Source organism: Trifolium pratense, linkage group LG7 (assembly GCF_020283565.1).
Source record: "Trifolium pratense cultivar HEN17-A07 linkage group LG7, ARS_RC_1.1, whole genome shotgun sequence".
Taxonomy (NCBI): Eukaryota; Viridiplantae; Streptophyta; class Magnoliopsida; order Fabales; family Fabaceae; genus Trifolium; species Trifolium pratense.
In genome coordinates, this window is record NC_060065.1 from 6,520,359 (window position 1) to 6,541,420 (window position 21,062).

The 21,062-nt window shown below is 32.0% G+C and overlaps 2 protein-coding genes across 4 annotated transcripts; one reads left to right on the forward strand and one right to left on the reverse strand.

The window, feature by feature from the left end:
• Positions 1–524: 524 nt before the first annotated feature.
• LOC123898244 (histidine kinase 5-like) lies at positions 525–5,298 on the reverse strand. Its single transcript, XM_045949149.1, has 11 exons — positions 4,447–5,298; positions 4,123–4,350; positions 3,947–4,040; positions 3,646–3,852; positions 3,257–3,387; positions 3,052–3,101; positions 2,669–2,952; positions 2,480–2,583; positions 1,607–2,293; positions 1,292–1,459; positions 525–1,198 (listed from the first exon to the last, which is right to left on the reverse strand). The coding sequence occupies exons 1-11, from the start codon at positions 5,218–5,220 to the stop codon at positions 1,076–1,078; spliced, it is 2,850 nt and encodes a 949-aa protein (XP_045805105.1). The 5' UTR covers positions 5,221–5,298; the 3' UTR covers positions 525–1,075.
• An 8,057-nt stretch (positions 5,299–13,355) lies between these two features.
• Positions 13,356–20,189, forward strand: LOC123897757 (vacuolar protein-sorting-associated protein 36). 3 transcript variants are annotated; one of them, XM_045948509.1, is made up of 2 exons: positions 13,356–18,567; positions 19,342–19,810. In XM_045948509.1, coding segments are annotated over exons 1-2 (1,071 nt in total). In that variant the 5' UTR covers positions 13,356–17,497; the 3' UTR covers positions 19,343–19,810. The 3 variants fall into 3 exon arrangements, with proteins under 3 accessions (XP_045804465.1, XP_045804464.1, XP_045804463.1); XM_045948508.1 differs by lacking the exon at positions 19,342–19,810 and adding an exon at positions 18,751–19,306; XM_045948507.1 differs by lacking the exon at positions 19,342–19,810 and adding an exon at positions 19,839–20,189 and having other exon boundaries at positions 13,357–18,567.
• Positions 20,190–21,062: the final 873 nt, after the last annotated feature.

The window sequence follows — 21,062 nt, forward strand, 5'->3', positions numbered from 1 at the left end:
GTGGGGAATTATTTATATATAGATAAAGATAATCAATGTGTAACGTATCATTCACCAATGTTGTCATTATACATTGAATGAATCATTATAGGTGTTGTTTAAGGTAATGTATTATTTTTTGGCAAATTCTTGTCAAAAGGTAACGTATTCTTATTAAGAAAATAATTGATAGTAGTGATTTTATTATAAAATAACATTTTTAAATATGTATCTTATCATTTGTCGAGAAAAAAAATGTATCTTACCAAGTCTATCGTACTAATTTGTTGATTTTTTATAATTCTATTAATTTTTTATTTATTATATTTTTTTGGTAGATAGACGAAATGACAAACCATTGAAAATTCACACACACAAAGTGTAGTGATCAGGGTTCGAACCCCGGTCATGACGTCCGACCCTAGCAATTTCGACATTTCTACCGGTTGAGCTAGGATTTGTGTACTATTTATTATATTTTCTACGGTAATTCCTAATTTAGTGATGTAAATATCTCATTTACCAAAAAAGAAATTCCATTTTGATTTGTTTTAAATTTCATTTTTTGACTTTCAATGTTTCCATCAATAAGTCATTTATTATGTTTGACTTAAATAATTTCATTGGTGTCACATCACTACATCAGGCTACATCAGCATAGGGCATATATCCTTAATTTATGAGAGGGTTAATTAGAAAAAACTTTTATTATGGCGGCGAATTCCCCGTCTTGGTAAGGATATTTGATGAAAGAGACTTGAACTGTGACATTCAAGAAAAGACAACATAAAAATGAAAGCAGTAATAATAGTCCTCAGCATGATGTTGATTTAGGTGCAATTAAGGTTTCTTCAGCCACACATTGTCCACCTAGTAGTCAATCTAGTCAAACTGAATCCAACTTTTCGATATAGGGCGATTTTTGTCCAGAACATGGTGATGGTAAACTATGGAGTTGTGCAAAAACTTCCTCAAACTTAGTTTATGATGACAGCTAAAGGTATGCACTAGCGGAGGATGAAAACGCGATACATTCATTACAATGCTTTCTGAAACTCTTATTCTTTTATACACAAGAAGAAATTACAAGGTACTATCACCTTAGATATTGTTCAATACACTCTTTCAACTTTTGTAAACTCACAGGTTTTGACACAAATGAGTCCATGCCATTGGCAAAACATTCTTCAGCACTCTCTGACAAAGCATTTGCTGTCATCTGTATTCATACAAGGCAATGATTACAAAGGCATTCATAATAACAATGATTTTCTAGTTAACATGTTAAAGGTTCTAGTCTTGTAGAGCTCACCGCAACAATGGGAATTCGTTTTGTAGATGGATCAGGATATTCATAATCTCGATCGAGTACACTTTGCTCGATTCCAGCTTGTTTCGCAGCATCCCAATTGCCTGTCTCCTCGGAAGACCGAATCAGTTTTGTTGCTTGAAGACCGTCCATAACTGGCATGCACACATCCTGCAAAGTGCAACTATCAAATAAGTTGTCGAAATCATGATCATAATATATATCAATAAGCAACATTGCTTAAATTTTTTAACACAGTATAATATATGCAAATTATTCATTGAATGAAAGTGGAAAAAAAAAATATACATAAATTACCATCAGAATCAGGTCATAAGTACAGCGTTGAACTGCTCGCACGGCTTCGGCTCCATTTATGACAACATCAATGTTATGACCTAACTGCTTCATCATGGATTGTGTCACCATGATGTTAATCTTGTTATCTTCAACAAGAAGAATCTTAGGTTTTGATATGGATTTGGTTACTTCTGATTTACTACTACTAGTAACACATTTAGTACTTGTGTTTACTACCATATGCTGAGAAGAATCTGCACTACCATTCTGGAACCATGCATGAGCATTATATGGATGATGTTTGTGACTAGATGAACTAGCTGATTCAGACATATCTGAAGCATCAACTATTGAAGACGAATCATCGAATGAACATGTTCCTTTTGATATGATGTCATTAGAAGTAGAGGGAAATGAGAACGAAGTGTCGGAAAATCCACTAAATTTGTGTGGCAATAACTTATTATGAGTTCTGTTTGTTCCATTAGAGGAGAATAGTGAGCCTAAAGTTGGTGGTTGGAATTGGAAGAAACTTTCTGTTGTTGTATCATCAGAAGCTGCATCATTATGCTCCATGTCTGAGATCTCATCCGAGTAATCAGAACTATCGCAAGTGATCGAGACCTTGTATGGAAGTATGAATGTGAAGGTTGAACCATTCTGTTCTTTGCTAGATACTGTAAGACTACCCCCCATCAATTCAACCTATGCCATGTTGAAAAAAATGTAGGCAATTTAGAAAATGAAAATGCAGAAGTTACATTTTATCACTTTAGTCTAATTGAGATTTTGTGACAAAATATTTTTGTCTCATAGTAATCAAACACAATTTTATCGACGAAAACCAATTTTGTATTTGTCACCATGTAACCATATACACAAGAAATTTACCAGGTGTTTGCATATTGCTAATCCTAGTCCTGTGCCGCCATATTTTCTAGCGTGGTCTGCACTGACTTGCATGTACCTTTTAAATAAACTATGTCTTGCATTTTCTGTCACATTGTAACATGGAATAATTATTCATCTGGTGATAACTTTTTTTCTAAACAGACAGAAAGTAGTAGTGATAGTAGATACCTGGTATTCCAATGCCTGTATCATATACATCACAACATATCCATACTGTTGTTTCAGTTGAGGAATGTTGATCGTCCGCGTCTCCGTTCATCGAGCATTCACTTTTAACCGGAGATCTACAATCATCATTAAATCCATATTTTTCTTCTTTCACTACATTCAAAGGAATAGTTGAATGGCCTGAAGTAATATTTTGTATGCCTTCAGCTTTTGTAAAAGTTGGCTCTTGAACAACATAAAGGTTTATCCCAACTTTGCCTTCATGTGTAAACTTGATGGCATTGCTGCAAAGTATTATAAATGTGAAGTGTACCTCAGCAGAATAAAGCACTAAATGAAAGAATCGCAAAGTTTGAGACTACCGATCATATACAATTTAGTACCTGATTAAATTTGTTAGGATTTGTCGAATCCTTAAAACATCACCAATTACCTGCAAATTATGCATGAAAGTTGAAACAGATGAGCAATAAATTAATAAGTACTAATCAGTTGGAATCGTGCTTTATGTTTTGAAGTCATGGCCATCTAGTACATAATATGCATAGTAACAGTTAGAAGTATGCAACTGTTAAATATGTTTTTCACCTCGATCGGTACATCATCTGCCACGTGTCCTTCTAAGGTTAATATCTTCTGCAATGATGCTGCAGCTGTTTGAAGAACATGCTTTACTACCTCTCTCGGACGAAATTTGGTAGCTTCCAACTTCATAACTCCTACACAAAATACAGATTTTGGGAGGTAGGAATTAGTCTATATAAACACTTAACACAAGTGATTATGTATAAGCTATTTTTATAAAAAGATAAAATAAAATAAAACTGTTTTCATATAAGCTGCTGCAGGCTGTTTTTATAAGCTATCATGAACATCTCATGCTGAAACAACTTATGTCAATAAATAAGCTCAAACAAGTCAATTCAAACAGGTCCTTAATAGTAACCGGTAACAACTAACAAGGATAGATTTCAAACCTGATTCAACCTTGGAAAGATCAAGTATGTCATTTATAATTTGAAGAACCATATCGCCTGACGATAACATGACATCCAAGAGCTCTCTTTGTTCCCTATTAAGGTTAGTGGTGGAAAGAACTTCAGCCATGCTAACAACACCAGACAGTGGTGATCTTATCTCATGCGACATCGTTGCTAGCACTTGTTTCGCTCTCATAGTTTCCTCTATTAAAAAGGTGAGGGAAACATAATAAGCTTTCTTGCTGCAAAAACTAACTAATTTGATAAAAGTAAATTTGAATGAGTGAATCAAATCAACCTGTAATGTGAATGGTTTTATTCAGTTCGGTTTCTTTTGCTTTCTGAACAGCTATCTCTTCGCGAATCTTCGCCATTCTTTCTCTTTTTCTCACCTACATTTTTCAAGAAACATAAATATTCATAAAATTTAAAACCAAAAATTCAAAATAGCAAGAAGTCGACAATAAATTTTACCTGATCTGTTACATCCATTCCCATGTAATTGATTCCGATTGTTTCTCCTGTCTTGCTGAAGACAGGTTCGACATAAATCAAGAATGTCTTTGATCCAAATAGTTCTGTCTCAAAAGTGATTTCCCTTTTTGCAGGCAAACCTTTTTCCAAAACTTCCCTCTTAAAATCTTGATTCTCCTTAACACCAGATCCGGTGAATATTTCGACATCCGTTTTTCCTATTATGTCCTGAAAAAATGAAAGAAAATTATTTGAATGAAACAGATTGATGTATCATGAATCATATAAACCTTTGCAAAAAAAGCATTAACAGAAAATCATTACATCCTCATGTAAACTTGGAAAGTGATTATAGATAAAGCGATAGCGCAACTCTTTGTCTTGATGACCGATAACAACAGGAGCATTTTGTAATATAAAATGCAAGAAATTGTCTGCTCTCTTTAAGATCTGCGAAAGTTCTTCGACAGGTGATGATTGTCTTTCAAAATTCTTGATACTTTCTTGCAACTTTTGTTCAAGTGTCTCTTCTCTCTGAATACTTGCCTCAAGCAGCTTTTCCAAATGCATCGCTCGCTGTTTCCAGTACACAACAGTATCATACTCGGCATCAATTTCAATTCTCTTGTTCTGAACCACAACTTTACTTTTTCTGCAAGGTACATCTTGTTGCCATATATCATAAATATCGTCTAATATAGAAACCGGTCGTTTATCGCCTCCATATCTTTCTTCCTCAAATCTATGTTCTTCCAATATCTCCAACTTCCTTAGCTCAACATCTTGTCTTTGTTTGCTTAGGTTATCGAGTTCTTCTCTTAGAAGACGCGCAACATTTGCCTGTTTATACTCCCAATGTTTCATAAGGTATGCTAATTGAGAAGAACCCTTTTCAGTGAAATTTGTTAGCTCAATGAGACGCTTAAAATCAGCTACAGTTGTAACTTCATCTATGATTGTAACTTCTTCTAACATGTCTTGGTCACTTCCCGGCTTTTCTATATTAAACTGTTTTCCGACATCGGTTCCAATATCTTCTGGCCACATTGAAGGTAGAACTTCAATTTCCATAATATCATCAACATTTTCTTTCTCCATAATATCTTCTTTTCTATAATACACAACTTATGATTTCAATACATTTCAAGAAGTGCTTATTCAAATTTCAACAAGACTCTGAAAGAGAATAAAAGTAAAGTAGATGTTAAAACGTTAACAAAGTGGCATTAAATCAAGTTCAGTTTAAACTGTGGGGTGAAATGCATTAAGTAGTTAAAAAATTATTGAATATGCAAAAAAATCAGTTATTTACTTGCTCAAAAGTAAATATACGTAAAAGATGAATATGCAAACAAACTCACATCATCCAAGTTAATAGTATACAGTTGAGTTATTTACTTACTCAAAAGTTGGTGATATTCAATTTTCATCATCCAAAAAAAGTGCAAAAATCTCAATGGAGAATAAGCATATATAAGAATCAAAAACAGGTCCCTTGAGACCAAACATATATAAGTATGAATAACAATTAATGAACTAAAAAGCTCACGATTGAGTTTAGCTAACCTTATATTCTGATGAATCTCTTCAACTATGGAGTGAAATGCATTAAGTAGTTAAAAAATGATTGAGAAAAATAGTAAAATACCTATTTGGTTTTCTCAAGTTCAGTTTTGTCTTGTTTGAATGAAATGAAAAAACTCTCAGGTGTTGTTGATTAAACAATGAAATACTACAAACAAACCAAATACTAATATATATACCTGATGATGTTTGTTTATTGCTCTTTCTTTCTCTTTTCCCAAAAAAGACAAACAGGTTCATCCAATCATGGAATTGTGGAGAGAGAAAATGGATGTATATGGAAACAATGAATTTTAAAATGCAGAAGAAGTTGTTCCCCGCCCTTTCCGAAGTGTCTCGGTAAACTACAAAATTTGTGGCTGCCTCTACTTTATAAAAGTATATTCAAGCCATGCCCAGCACCGTTGGGTTTGAGGCGCGGATTTAATGGTAGATGGCCTGATCAGAAATTGAACTCGTGACTTTAAATAAATTAAAAAAGACTCGCACAATTTCAACCGAGCATTCTTGATTAGCACGTGTATGTATGGAAAGGAATATGGTAGTATAACAGAATTAATAATTTATGAAAAAGCTGTTAGACAATCGTTTTCGTACATATCTTAATCATTATGAGCTATACCAACGTCAAGATAGCATTAGTTAGGATTTCATAAAATATTCCGTCTAAGAAAATTAACTATTGCTTAATACGATGAATTGATTAGTATTTTAAAAAGTTTAAAGCTAAAACAACAATCTCATCGTCCTCGTCCCTAGGAAAAGGAGGAAATTATATGAACGTGACCAATTGAGCCGGCACAATCCAGGAATTCCGAAAACGAACACCACATCCATTAGGTTAACTTTGGAATTATGTGTAGCTAAGACAACTTACTGCCAAAAAAACACATTATACATGCAATGCTTGGCCCCACAATTTTCTCTTAAAACTTATTATTGCCATATTCATCATAACTTTATAATGTTGAGTGCTTCTTTTTGAAAAGAAGAAACTTATTTTATTTTCATAAAAAACAAGTTGGAATTGGAACCAATAAAAAATATGACCAACTACTTGGGAAAAAAAAAAAAAAACATAAAAACTAGAATAAAGCAAAATATATTGTAGTAGTATAGTTTTGATTAACATTCAAAAAGACTACGATAAAGCAAAAATATATTCAAGTATTCATCGATGTCATCTATTGGTGCTTTGCAATCAAATTCAATGGTGACCCGTTGAAACTTGAAAACCTTCTTTGTGTAACCAATATAGAGCTTATAAAATGTTTTTGCTCAAACAACTTGTCTTTGTCATTACGGATACACATGCGCCCGCGCGCACCAAAAGCATTTTTCTGTTGAGATTAAGTTGCATGGATGTTGCACCTAAGAGCATCCATTGTTGATTTTGAGGGCCAGTCCTGAGCTTAGGCCCGGAGTGAAATGGCCTAGGGCCCAAGATTCTTACGGGCCCGGAGTTTTTTTTTTTACGCGTTTATATTAGTGTTATAAAAAATAATAACACACGCCTCAGGAAAATATATGTCAATTGAATGGTTTAACAACTTTGTTAATTGAATGGTTTGACAAAAGGATATGTTGGATAAAATTGATGTTTGTGTGATTATAAATAATTTTGCATCTTAAAATGTTCAAAAAAATTATTTCTTACGAATTTTCAAGTAAAAAGATTTTTTTTTTTTTTGACAAAAGAATTTTTTTTGATATTTTATAAAACTATTATGATGTATTAAGGCATGCATATTATGTCAAATAAAATATGTTACTTTTTCACATTTTGCGTCGGACCTGAAAACAAGAGTGCAGCAGAAAATTAAAGAAAGTACTACTGTCATATTTTAGTGGAAAACACCGAAAATTAAAGAAAGTACTACTGTCATATTTTAGTGGAAAACACCACTCCGGCTTTTCTTGCATTGCACAACATAATAATTACATAATTAATCTTTCCCATGTCCTAATCCTTTTGCCCGGCTATCACAAATAATTAATCACACTCATCGATTAATATCTATATTGTCAAAAGTATTAGTGTACAACTAATCGCCATGGGTTTGAATTCTGGTGAGTATTTTTAAAGAAATATATCTAAAAGATTATGGGTTCGAATTCTGGTGAGTATTTTTAAACCAATGGTTAGTTGGTTCAGTGGTGATTGGCGCTGAACTTGGTAGGGAGGATCACAATTCGTTCGATCCCCCGCAACTGCGATCGGGAGGGGGCTGAAACCACTTGATGCCAAAACTGACTCCCGAACCAGATTAAACTGATGATAAAAACCAAAAATCTCTATAAATTGCTACCGGACAACTTGGAGAAAGAATTTACCATGGATTTTACAAACAGGAATGCAATTATTCCAACCGTGGCTAAAAGTTAAATTTTGCATAATATGCACTACCGGAAAAGTTTTCCACAACATTCCAGTTTTCAAATTGTTTATGAGTTTATCATATTGAGCAATTTGATAAAATAAACTTCTCAAGTTAAACCAATTTTTGACATGATTATTATTAATAGATAGCACTTCTCTTTTTTTTGTTGCCTGACGCGTGATCAATTTGAACTGGACATATTATGACAACTGTTTCGGTCAGGAAAATTGAAACGGGAAAGTTTTTTTTTTTTTGTTTACGGTGAGTTGGGGATCGAACCCAGAACTATAGTATACTATCAAAACCCTTCACCATTTGTATAAAGTGTTCCGAATTTTGAAAAACAATTCCGGTTTGTAGTTTTATCACATACTCTCATTTTCTTTTGTGTGTACCAAGTGTTCTCGTTTGTAATTTTGGGTACCAAATTCTTTCTCCAAGTTAGAGAAATTCTGTTACATATTGTTACTTATCGGATTTCATTTTTTTAGTATTTTGGTTTGAAAAATTTTGACCATCCAAAAAAATTTATGTTTTGGAAAAGATTTATATGGGTGAAATCAAATAATAAAAAGTATCTACGGGCACTCTAGCAGTGGTCGCATCTTTGAGTTGGGTCCATTTCTAATTTACAACACCTTCTTTTGTTAGTCCAACCCCCTCCAAGTTAGAGAAATTCTTAGGTGAGTTCTCACCTAAGTATTAATGATTAGGCACAATCAATCATATAATTACAATTTATTATTATATTAAATAATTAAATATAATTAGTAGATAAATAATTAAAACCAAATCTCTATAAATAAGGAAAGAAAAAAAATGAGTTATCAAAAAACATGTGTTGGGCACTTTATTAATTTTTTCTCTTTCTAATTACTCATATTTTCTTTTCTCCAACTAAGCTCTCTCTTTTGTTTTTAATTTCCTTGTTTCAATTATTTTTATGTGAACACTTCGATGATCAATACATTGTTAAATACTTGTTAAGTAAATGTCTTATCATATTTTGATACTAACTTATCATATTTCAAAGAATTTTGCATATGGAATAGCGGTAACCAATAATACAAGTTGTGTATCAAAGAATATACATCATTATTATTATTTTTGTACTTTTTGAAAACTTAAGGACTGTCCAAACTATTATGAATTTGTTGGATAAAAAAATATTTGATAGTTGATAAAAAAAACTTATGGCGTATAAATTATAAGGTAGCTTATAACCGATAAGCTAGATAATTCAATTTATATTATGTAGTTAAATTAACGGTTGAATTATCTTATTAATATAAAGTGCCATAAAAAAATGTTTAATTAATAGTAGTATTTAATTATTTTCAAGTAAGATAACAGGAATAAAATGAGAGAAAAAATAATAAAATATAAACTAATTGAATTAGTAGCTTATTACTAATATAAATACAAGTTTCAATTAGTAAAAAAAAAAATTTAAAAAAAAGAAAAGAAAGCTTAGTATGAAGAAAAAAAATGAGCGTGTGAAAATAAATTATAAAGTGTACATGTATGTTTTTTTTTTTCTTTCCTTATTTATAGAGATTTGGTTTTGTTAATTTATTTTTTTTGGTTAAAGAGATTTTGTTTATTAATTACTACACTATTAATTATTTGTAATTATTTAATATAATAATCAGTTGTAATTATATGATTGATTGTGTCTAACCATTAATGCTTAGGTGGGAACTCACCTAAGAATTTCTCTGCAAGTTAACCCACTTGCTTGAGCAAAATATACTTTTCAAACTCCAAAGTGATACAGTCAAAGTCATGCGGTGAAGATAAATATTTTCTCCTATACTTTTTATAAGAAACATTTGATATTTAGATTCATTAAATAATTAATGTATCTAGTTTATATTATAAATCAAATACATTAGTTATTCAATAAATCTAAAATATTTATTATTTCTTATAAAAAAGGATCGGAGAAACTACAATATTTAGTCTCTAAAAAGAGAAAAAATTTGGGCACAATTCTATTTAAATGAATGAGTTAGTTTGTCACCCTAGTCATATTTCTAGATTATTTGTTGATACTTATATACATTGAACCATAACACATTCTATAAAAGATTAGAACCATAATAACACAACAAAAATAACACTAACACCTCTTATAAAAAAAAATATATAACACCAAAAAAGAAAAAGAAGATTAATATATTCAAAATTTTATGAAACTATTTCTAAACATGATGAAGAATAGAGAATAAATGAGATGAAGGAGAGAATAAACGCTTATATTTCTTATTCTCAAGTGTGTTCTTTATATTGTAACATAAGTCATATTTATAGGATATTACATGAGCCAAAATTAATGGATATCCACAACACGATTAATCATCACTAAACAGTGAAAACTTTATTTTAAACAAGAAAAAGTGGCTGCATCTCATTTATTTTCTGTTGTTGTTATCATACCTTCATACCTTGTATGAGGAGAAGGTGGAGTATATCATGATCAAATCAAAAGAATATAATATAGCTTATAATATCTAGAAGGCAAAGTCCCTTTAACACTGATATATCACATGAATACTACTTTGTTTTTTTTCTAGGGTTTGATTTGTTGCAACTTGCCATTTCAAAACCATAATCAAAGTTGCATACATACGTTTCATATTTGGTACGTGCATCTATCAAAGGCAATAAACATTTTTGTTCATTCATTCCCTTTATTTAGATTCCACTTATTTATTTTTATTTACCAAAAAAGCATATACTGCTGAAGAAGGAAATTAAGTTGGGCTTGTTGGAGTGGCAGATTAAAACAAAAATAAAGTGGTCCCACCGCCATGCCTTACTTATTATAGCTGAAAATGACATTACAATCTGGGAAGTTAATTAGGGCTGGCAAATGGTTTCGAGGACTGCATTCTAATTCATTGCAATTTTTAGTAAGAAAGATTTATATAAAAAAGAGAATGATCCATAAAAATAAAAAAAAAATTGACCAATAAAAATTTGGCTAATCTATAAAAAGATAGAGTAGTTGTTGTTAACAATAATGATATACACAAATAGAAAAAAAGAAAGACGGCTAAAATTTTAATAGAATATTATTAGCATAGCTTAACATTACAAAAAGGTTACTAGAGAATATATAATAAAATATAATAGACTCTAAATTAACATGCCCAATAATAACTAACAGGCTTAATAACATAGCCTATTATTTTATTATTTAACCGTTGTAACTAATAAACAACATTTTCTTTTAAATAGATACAACTTTTTTCTTTCTTGCAATTTTTTTTTTACTAAACAACATTTTCTTTTTACGAGTTGAATGAATATTAGCCATGCAAGAATAATTCAAACGATGGGTACTTGTGATTCTTTTTCTGACCTACCCACGTGGCAACCCCAATCCGATTGGAGTCTATAAACTCAGGCAACGTGGCATGGTCTCTCTTGGCAGTACCAAAAATAATATTAGCCGTTTGATTTCGAATTGTCGCATCATATCCATCGGCACCTGCACTTGCTCCCATGACACAGGCGGAAAGGCTTCATCACAAATACAGTAGTCCAACTAACAATTGTTAAGAGTAGCTTAACAAACGGCCATAGATTTTTTTAGGAGAAAGAAAGAAAGGTTAAAAGGAAAAAGTTATTTGTAATTAAAAAAATTATTTTAATAAGTTGTATCTAAATAAGTTAAAAATTATTTTATTTTGAAAAAGTAATTTTTATTATAATAAACAAACACAAATTAAATTCAACTTTTCAAAAAATCTCTAAAAACTAATCTCTAAATTATTTTACATCAAAATCACTATTCTTTTATTCAGTAATAAACGTACCCTTAGTAGCTTCTCATTTTTAGTTATTTTTTTATTATTTTTAGTTTTTGATTATTTTAAAATAAGCTATAACAAACGGCCTCTTAGTACATTGAGAAAAGTAAAATGTTAAACATCATAATCCCAACAATGGTTAACAGAAACAAAAATGATAAGGATGTGTTTGGTAAGTCCAATAAGTTAGCTTATAGTTTATTGAACTAGTTTATAAGTTTGTTTGAAAAAAATGAACGTGTTTGATAACAAGCTTATCTAATATAGTTTATAGCATTTTTTTAGATGTTATTTCGGCTCTCTTTGGCAAAATTAAGCTATAAGCTAGCTTATACTCCCTATGATCTTATTTATAAGCAAAATTATCTTCTTTCACACATATTAAGAAATTTGTTATTTTTACTAAATTACCCCTTGCAAAACATTAAATTCGCATTGGAATTATGCAATTATGTCAAAAAAGTGGAACAATTATTAGGGGTACTTTTGGAAGAATAGCATTAAATAGGATTACTTTTGATAATTTTTGCTTATATTTGAGGCCCAACTTTTTTGTTGACTTTTGCTTATAAATAAGGTCGAACGGAGTATCTGATAAACTAGCTGATAGCTGAAAAACTAATTAATTGAACTTAAAGTGTTTGGTAAAATTAGTTTTTAAAATAATTGATAAATATAAAAAGACATAAAGGGACATGGAGAGTGAGTAGTTTTCCTCTTTAATGGGTAGTTTTTTATTTTACCAAACACATTTATTTTTACAAACAAGCTTATAAGTTAGTCCAATAAGTTGTTGCCAAACACACCCTTCAAGTAGCATATGAGTTCATAGCTTATAGTTTTTTACATTTTATTTCATCTTTACCCTTATTATTTTCTTTTAAAATTGAAATATTTCAATCTTTAAATAAATAACTTACTTTAATAAAATGCTTAAAATTACTAGACACTCATATGTTATGTTGTTGGAGGATAAAGAGTAGAGGTGTCAAATGGTCAGGTCCGGCTCGGTGGACCAGAGTCCGGCCAAAATAGACCGATGTTTTCTCTTCCCACCCCCCGTGAATCTTTTATCCCCCCTGAGTTTCCAATTTTGCCCTTGAAAAAACTTCGGTTCGTAGAAACCGAAGTTTTTTTTTTGCCTTGAAAACAAATTTCGATTTCTAAAAACCGAAATTTACTCTGAATTTGCACTAGAAAAAATTCGGTTTCTGCGAACCGAATTTTTCACAAGGGCAAAATTGGAATATTGGGGGTATAAAAGAAACACGGGGGGCCCGAAGAGAAAACATCAAATAGACCCGATTTCATTTGGGCTGGGTTTTTTGCAGATCTATCAGCCCATCGTGGGCTAATGAGCCGGGCCGGCTGCCCGACCCAGAGAGCTCTAATAATGAACAGTGTAAAGGGAAAGTGAGAAAGTAAAAAAAGGGAGAAAGAGTGCGTGCGTGCGTGTGATTCGTGTTTAATCTGCTATGCTGTGCTGGGATTGGCCAAAATTGTCTACTTGCCTTCTCTCTCTCTCTGATTCATTGATTCATTCATCACAATCAGCAAAAGCACAACTGAAAAAGAAGAATACATACAACTACAATCCAATCCAACTTGTGCAGTCTGGCGGGGCGGGCGGGCGTTATCCACTGCCTGCCATATCATAATAACGCAATTCCACTACACAACAATAACAATAACAGTAACAGGCATGTTTCTCTTTCTCTTCCTCTCCCTCTTACGCATTCCATTTCCGTTTTTTATTTTCCTTATAAATTATTAGTTTTTTATGTTTTATTTTATCATATATCATATATAATAACTTGATCATAGTTGTTTTAGATGGATTAGGCAATTTTTTCTCCATTCATTTCCAATTTGACTATAATTTAGTTTATTCTAGTTTCCAATTTTGAATTTTGATCTAGCGAGTGATATTGTATATGCCAATTTGACTACACAACAATTCTTAGATCAGCAACCTATGAAGCACGGACACAGACAAGAACACCAGACACGACACGGACACTAACACATTGACACCGATAAAAATTTGGAAAAATGGCATAATTTAGTGTAATCATAAGTGTCGGTGTCGACACGTGTCTGTGTCCGGCAGTGACACGCCTAATCTGATGAGTGTCGGTGCTTCCTAGTCAGCAACTGATTATTATTTTTTATATATAAATAAAAGCAACTCCGTTGGATGTATGGTGCGGTTGAATTTCCAGCAACTTGTATGTATGATTGTCGTTTCTTGTCAAATGTCACGGCTTCTATTTCTAGTTGCATTATTATTATTATTAGGACAACAACATTTTCATCCACTCTTTCTGCCATTGGTCAGGTGTCCCAATGGACCAATATTACTACTTTCTTTCTGCGCTATTATTACTTTGTTATTTAACCATCAAGTTAGCTTTGGGGGAATGCTTTACCATCATTTTACATCAATTGCAGTCGCGGATGCTGTTGTGATTGTGGTCGTTGCAATTGTTGTTTTGCAATGCGCATTGCAACTGTTACGGCTTGAAATAATTTTAAATTTTCACAAAATGTATAAAGTGGCACCACCATTCCGCTACACTATTTATCTACCATAGTAGAGTCTTAGTTTGCTCTCGAAATGCCGATAAGGAGGTACTTGAAATACACAACTGAGAGATTGTTAAAAGCAAGATTTTTCATTTGATTTGAAGAAGATTGAGATTTAGGGTTCTACAATTTTAATTTTTTGTGAGAAGATTTGAACGAAAATGGGAGAGATCATTTAATGTAGTTTTAGATGCGGCTGTACACGTATTTGAAACCGTTGCGGCCACAATTGCAAATGCAGACCACAATTTGAAACTATGCTTGTGGGTGAAAAAAAAAAGGTGATTGAGAGAGGATGTCTCACTAAAGATAGCCACTCAGGTTCTCCGACAAATATTAGTTATCAATAAAGTCGGCGGATAATTTACACTAATACAGGATTGAACAAAACTGTATAGTTGAAAACTTTAGAATAGTGAGGTTGAGAGGTACATGGGATCACTGTGAGGTCAAGCTGATGGGGCATGCCTGCACATGGGATTGTTGTCATGGCAAATCTAAGGGTGGTGAGGGAAAAAGAAGACAAGGGGAAGGGGGAAATAAACCTCTTAAGTTATTTTATCATAAAATGTTGATTTAAATACATTAAAAAAGCCACATTATTAGAAAAATAATGACTCTATAGCCTTCACAACACTTTATACCAAATCGCGTATAGTGGAACAATAACAATTTGTTCAAATTCTGCTACGCTATAAGGCCGCTGTCTATAACAACATTGTAAATAATACGAAAAGAAATACTCTAAATATGAATGACACATGATGGTAAAAGTAAAAGGAAGTTCTTTGCGATTATTAGATAAAACAATGAAATTGAAGCATCTTACCAGGAAAATCAGACGTCCGTTAAGAGAGGATACATAGAGACAATTGAAAGGAGGGTGGGGAAGTAGTGAGCAGGGTAAAAGAAATAGGAATGGGGTGTTTTTGTCCTTAATAAACTATAGGTTTCAAGAGGTCCAAGTTCTCTGTTTTCCTGAACAGATTCAAATGATCTTCAACTTGTTTAAACAGAAAATTTGGAGTTTCTTTCCTATCATGCAACATTTGGAAAATATAAGACAAGTTTATAACATTAGTGGATATTCTTCAGTCATTTTACATAGGCCCTTGCTGACGTTTTAGAAGCTTGGTCCCATAATATTCACACACAAGGTACCAAAACATCAATAATTGTTCAATGCCATAATTGCCCTCTGCTTTTGCTTATCTAATTTGGATTTCTCCAGTATTAGAGACGTTCATTTGGAGAGTGAGTAAAGACAATTTTAAATGTATCACTCTCTCTTCAAATAGGCATCTTCGATACTAGAGAAGATCCGAATTTTTAAGAGGCTTAGTCACTTTGAATGTGTGAAGATTTTTTTCGAAATAGAAATAGTCTTCCTAATTATGGATTTTGTTGGCCTTGTCTAGAGTTTGGTTTGGTCCCTTAGTTTCATGTTTGTAATTTACTTTTCTCTTTTTAATAACATTTAGGGGTAATGCATGTGATTAATATTTCATTTGATACCAACTTTTTCAGCTAAATTTAAATTTAAAACTATTGAAAACACAGCTAATGTGTTAAATTGTGATTGGATAATAATAAAAACAACACACAAGAAACCACATTTTAAGTTTTTTGTACATAAAAAATTTACATATCAAGTAAGTAGGAAAATATTAGCCACTAGTTCTTAAGGGCATCAGTACCCTTTCAAATACAAACAGTAGGAAAGTCGAAAGGAATATCAACTTTTTCCCTCTTTTGTATTGTATTCAGAATTTTAGATAATGCTGGCCTCTTTCCATTTTTAAATAGTTTTTCATGATATGTTTCAAAGAATTAAGAATATACGGGACATCTACTATCATTGTAAACTAATTTTACACTGATGTTTAGTGATAATGTAACATTTTTTGGCTATTTTTAAATTGTAGTTACAAAGTGGGTTTAAGTGACAATAGTACGAGTCCTAATTAGAAGTTGGTTTAAAACTATTTTACACCGACATGACATCTCCATTAAACTTATGAATTAATTTTGAAGGAATAACAAAGTAAAAACTGTGGTAATATTATGTGTTTGTTATTCTTCAGTGCATCTTGTTAGAATGAAAGGCTTACCTTTTTAATTACTTATACAAGTTATGTTGTATAGTTCTGTTTATTATTTCTCTATTTAGATGGTATTTTTTCTTCCTGTGATTTTTCGATTTTCTGTTCAGTTTATCTAAACTATTTTGTTCAAATGGAATCTGAGGATTCAAATTGTTATGATGATATGCTTTAGAAAGCAATTAAAAGCAACTTATGATGAATGTTTAGCTCCACTTTTGGAGAGACCAAATTGATTTTAGAAATGTATAACATGTTTGAATATTTTTTAGTAGAATTTATTTTGCCTTTAGATTAATTCTCATTTGAAGTTTTTGCCTCTACAATCAATTTGAGCTCTCCCTAAGACGGATCATTCGGGAGAACCCGAGTTGAATTCTTGGTGGAAACAATTCTTGGCCAAGCTTTCCTAACCTCGAGGTCGAAGTCTGAATTACCGGCCCCCCCTTCTCCTGGGAACCAGAGGGCAAATACCAAATTTTTTTTTACTGAATTATCAAAATCAATTTTTATCACAAAAGAAATGAGCCATGTAGAGTTATTTACTAAATTTAAGCAAATTATTATTGGAGATATGGCATGATGAGACCAAGTGTGACTATGTAATAGATATGGCATGGTGAGACCAAGTGACCAAGTAATAAATTGGTTATAGACATAAATATTTTATTTGTAGACTAAAGTCCAAAATATTTTAAAGACCCTAGGCTGTCCCCAACTATTTATAACGCTCATGAGGCCTTCCAGGAGGACCAGAACTTTCTTCTGATCGCTATACCTGCCCCCAACATTGTGTGCTTTTGTCCCTCTAATTGTAGGAGAAAACCCTCCCTTCTGAATTCTATTTACACCAGACTTTATACCAAACAACATATAGATGAAATAAAGAATTATAACAAAAGGAATGGAATTAGATAGCCTAGTGAAACAACTAAGTACAACATCTAGAGCAAAAGACTTAATAATGAACCCAAAAGACCAAAACTTTGTGAATGATGGTAGTGTTTCTGTTAATCAAAATTTATCAAAAAAAGGCAAAGTTGTTGATGCTCAACCACAACAATATAAAAAACAAGTTAGGAGAAGACTCCATACTACTAAGCCTTATCAAGAAAGGCTAATGAATATGGCAGAAGCTAGGAGAGAAATCGTCACCGCCTTGAAATTTCACAGGGCATCTATGAAAGAAGCAAGTGAACAACAGAAGCAGCAGCAGCAGCAGCAAGAATTTCAAGAACAGCTGCAAAGACAAAGACAATCACTATCCCCTCAGCTTTCACAGCACCAAAGTTTTGAGCAAGATGGTAGATATAATAAGTCTAGAAGAAATCATAGAATTTATCCATCATGCATAACCAATTCTTCAAGTTACTTGAATGATTTTTCATATCCTTCAGTTCAAAATTCTTACACTTGGCCTGTTGCTTCTGTTTCTCCGATTGCTCCACCAACAGCAACAACCCTTTTTGCCGAAAACCTTAATTTCATTCTTCCAAATCAGCCTTTAGGACTAAACCTCAATTTTCATGATTTCAATAACTTAGAATTTTCTGTTCACATTAATAACCCTTCCTCATCATCTTCTTATTCATCTGGAACATCGTCTTCGGCTTCACAAGATGTTCCTTCTGTTGTAACATCATCACAGGTAGAAGGTTTTTCTATTGATTCAAATGCTACAACTCATGTCAATGGAGGCTTACATACTGTCATGGATGATGAGGCTATGGCTGAGATAAAATCCTTAGGTGATCAATATCAAATGGAATGGAATGATACTATGAATTTGGTTAAATCAGCTTGTTGGGTTAAGTACTTAAAACATATGGAACATGGTGCACCTGAAATCAAGGCTGAAAATGATGCATACCTTGATTTTGATCAATCGTTGGAGTTTCCAGCTTGGTTGAATGCAAATGAAAGCTGTCTTGAGCTGTGCTCAGAAGATAATTTCCAAGATTCTACTTTACCTTGGTAAGTTCCTCATGTTTCATAATTTTTGTTTATACTTCTTAGGATGTTAATTGATGAAAAGGAACAGGACAATTTGTGGTTTGTTTTAATCTTGTGTGTCACATAAAATTCAATTATGTAATTCACTATGATCTTGTTGACATGAGTATTAACAGAGTCATTAAATGTCCCATTGGTATGCAGATTGTGTTTTGAAGTACTCTGCTTAAGCTGAATTGTGTATTGGGTTCAGATGGAATATATAATTTAATAGTAATTTTCTTGTCCTATTTGAATTTTACTATGTTGAACTTGGTTATGGAGCATAAGTCAGGTGTTTTGAAATAGTTTTCTTTTTAATAATTTATGTTTTTTTGTCTCTGCAATGGTCACTTGTTTTAGTTGTTTGAACTTTTTTTAGATTTTGTCGCAGTAATTTAATGTATTTGTTGTTTTAGTCTCTGATGTTATCTTCACATCCAACTCAATGTCACGTTACATCAGAATATGATGTATCATGCTAACACGTCATCTAACTGAAGATGATATCAGAGACTAAAACAATTAGTATCTTTAATTACAAAGACGGAATTCAAAACAATATATTTTAAAGGACTAAAATAAGAAATTGACTGTATTACAGATACCAACAACATAAATTACCATTTTCTTTTTCTATTACAGCCTAATGTGAAACATTCAAACGGTTAAGGATTATATACTAAGGCAATCTTGTCTGTGAACTATGATGCATAGTTGGTTCTTGGTCATTATTTTATATGTTTCCTTTTCTAGAGGGTTTCCTAGTGCTGGTGGGCTTAGTGGATTTGAATGGTCAATTTATGAAGCAGCGGTGGATTTCTTATGCATGATATCTGCGAATCACATTTTTTATATTTTACAAGAACAAGATCACAAGTGTTAAAATGGAGAGGATCTTGATTCTTAAAAATTGTTTTTTTGGTTCTAAAAGGTTTTGTTATGCAGGAGTTGAGATTCGAACTTCAGACATTTCACACTTATTCGTAGATAAAATTTTAGTACATGGTGTGCGCACAATAAACAGAGGAGAAAGCAAACGAAAGGTCATACAATGAAGATAAAAAATAATTATTCTACTCATAAATTAAATTTGAATTCGTCTTTAGGAGAACTTGATAATCACAACCACTCAGATGTTATGTTTATACTATTTTTTGTTGGTTAATACTAATAATTTTTCTCTTTCACTGTTTTTTTAAATAAAAATATATTTTTCATGACATTTTTTGTGGGTAATATTGTGTACACAGCATGGACATTGGAGATATTGACGGTATGGATGACGATTGGTTAGCATGACAACGGCAAGGATCAATTGTTTTCGTTAAAGTCAAGTTTTGCTACTCATTTTATTTTTACATTTTGGGGGTACCTAGACAATGTCATTATATATAATTCCTTACCTCACTTTTTCATTTTTCTTTTTGATAATAATCATAATAAATAAGGCTTGCAAATATCAGTAGAGGCAGGCATCATCAGTATGAGTGATGAATATTTTTGCTTCCATTACTCCTTTTTCCACATTATATTTTTGTTGTAATGTTGTAAAATACTAGTATTGAACAATATCAATATTAATTCTTGTAATTTTCTTTTAAGTCATTTTATTAATTAAATTGAAAAGTGACGACATGGGATGGGAAAATGGATTCCAGAGACGAACCGATAAAACTTAAGTCCCAAGAGTAAGGATTCTAATGATTTAGAATATAATTCGTTACTAAAGAGAAATTATATAAGCATAATATTAAATGAGAAAATTTGAGATGAAGTTAACTTCGATTCGTATTAGGAAAAAGGAGAAAAGGAAAATTGGGATGGATGTGGACCACATCATGTGTTAGTTTTCTTCAGTCAATGCAGGCGTAGGCGTAGCTTTTATTTCCATAGGAGATATCTTCAAAGGCAACCAAAATGAAAATGAGAAAGAAGAAAAAAGTTTTCATTTGTAGATTATTTTTTTTTTATGAATAAAGATAAAGATAGAGAAAGTAAGGCAAAAGCAAGCGAGACAATTGATCTACAAAGTGGAGACCAACTGTTAAAATGCAATAATTCCAGCAGTGCATGAGGTTTTTTTTTAATTCTCTAATTTAGAGTTCGAGCACAATATAAGTAAGATCTGAGTAATGCAATACTTCATAATTCAAAAAAACACTTAACAAACTTCGATTAATAGAGAGATAGAGGTTTAAGTTTCCTACTTATCCAATGCAAAATACGATTGTCTCTTCAGTCTTCACTCAACTACGTTAGTTTTTTATGCCGAGGGTGGAGTAGAGGTGTAGAATTTTTTACTTTTTTATCACTTGACTGCTTAATTTTCTCAACTCGTTTACCAAACCTTACTAAAACAGACTACGAAAGATATACCAAATCGCCAAAAATATTCTCAGATTGAACACTATGTAAACATTGGCCACCAGCTATTTACACAATAACATTTATTTTGAGGGAGGAACTTTCATCCA

What these genes read in the sequence shown, in the direction of transcription:
- LOC123897757 (XM_045948507.1), top strand. Translation starts at nt 17,498, where the DNA reads ATGGAATTAGATAGCCTAGTGAAACAACTAAGTACAACATCTAGAGCA. An exon ending in CAAGATTCTACTTTACCTTG is followed by an intron (nt 18,568 to 19,838) that starts GTAAGTTCCTCA and finishes TTGTGTACACAG; the next exon opens with CATGGACATTGGAGATATTG.
- LOC123898244 (XM_045949149.1), bottom strand. Translation starts at nt 5,220, where the DNA reads ATGGAGAAAGAAAATGTTGATGATATTATGGAAATTGAAGTTCTACCT. An exon ending in TCTTTCCAAGGTTGAATCAG is followed by an intron (nt 3,388 to 3,645) that starts GTTTGAAATCTA and finishes TATTTTGTGTAG; the next exon opens with GAGTTATGAAGTTGGAAGCT. An exon ending in ATCCTAACAAATTTAATCAG is followed by an intron (nt 2,953 to 3,051) that starts GTACTAAATTGT and finishes AATACTTTGCAG; the next exon opens with CAATGCCATCAAGTTTACAC.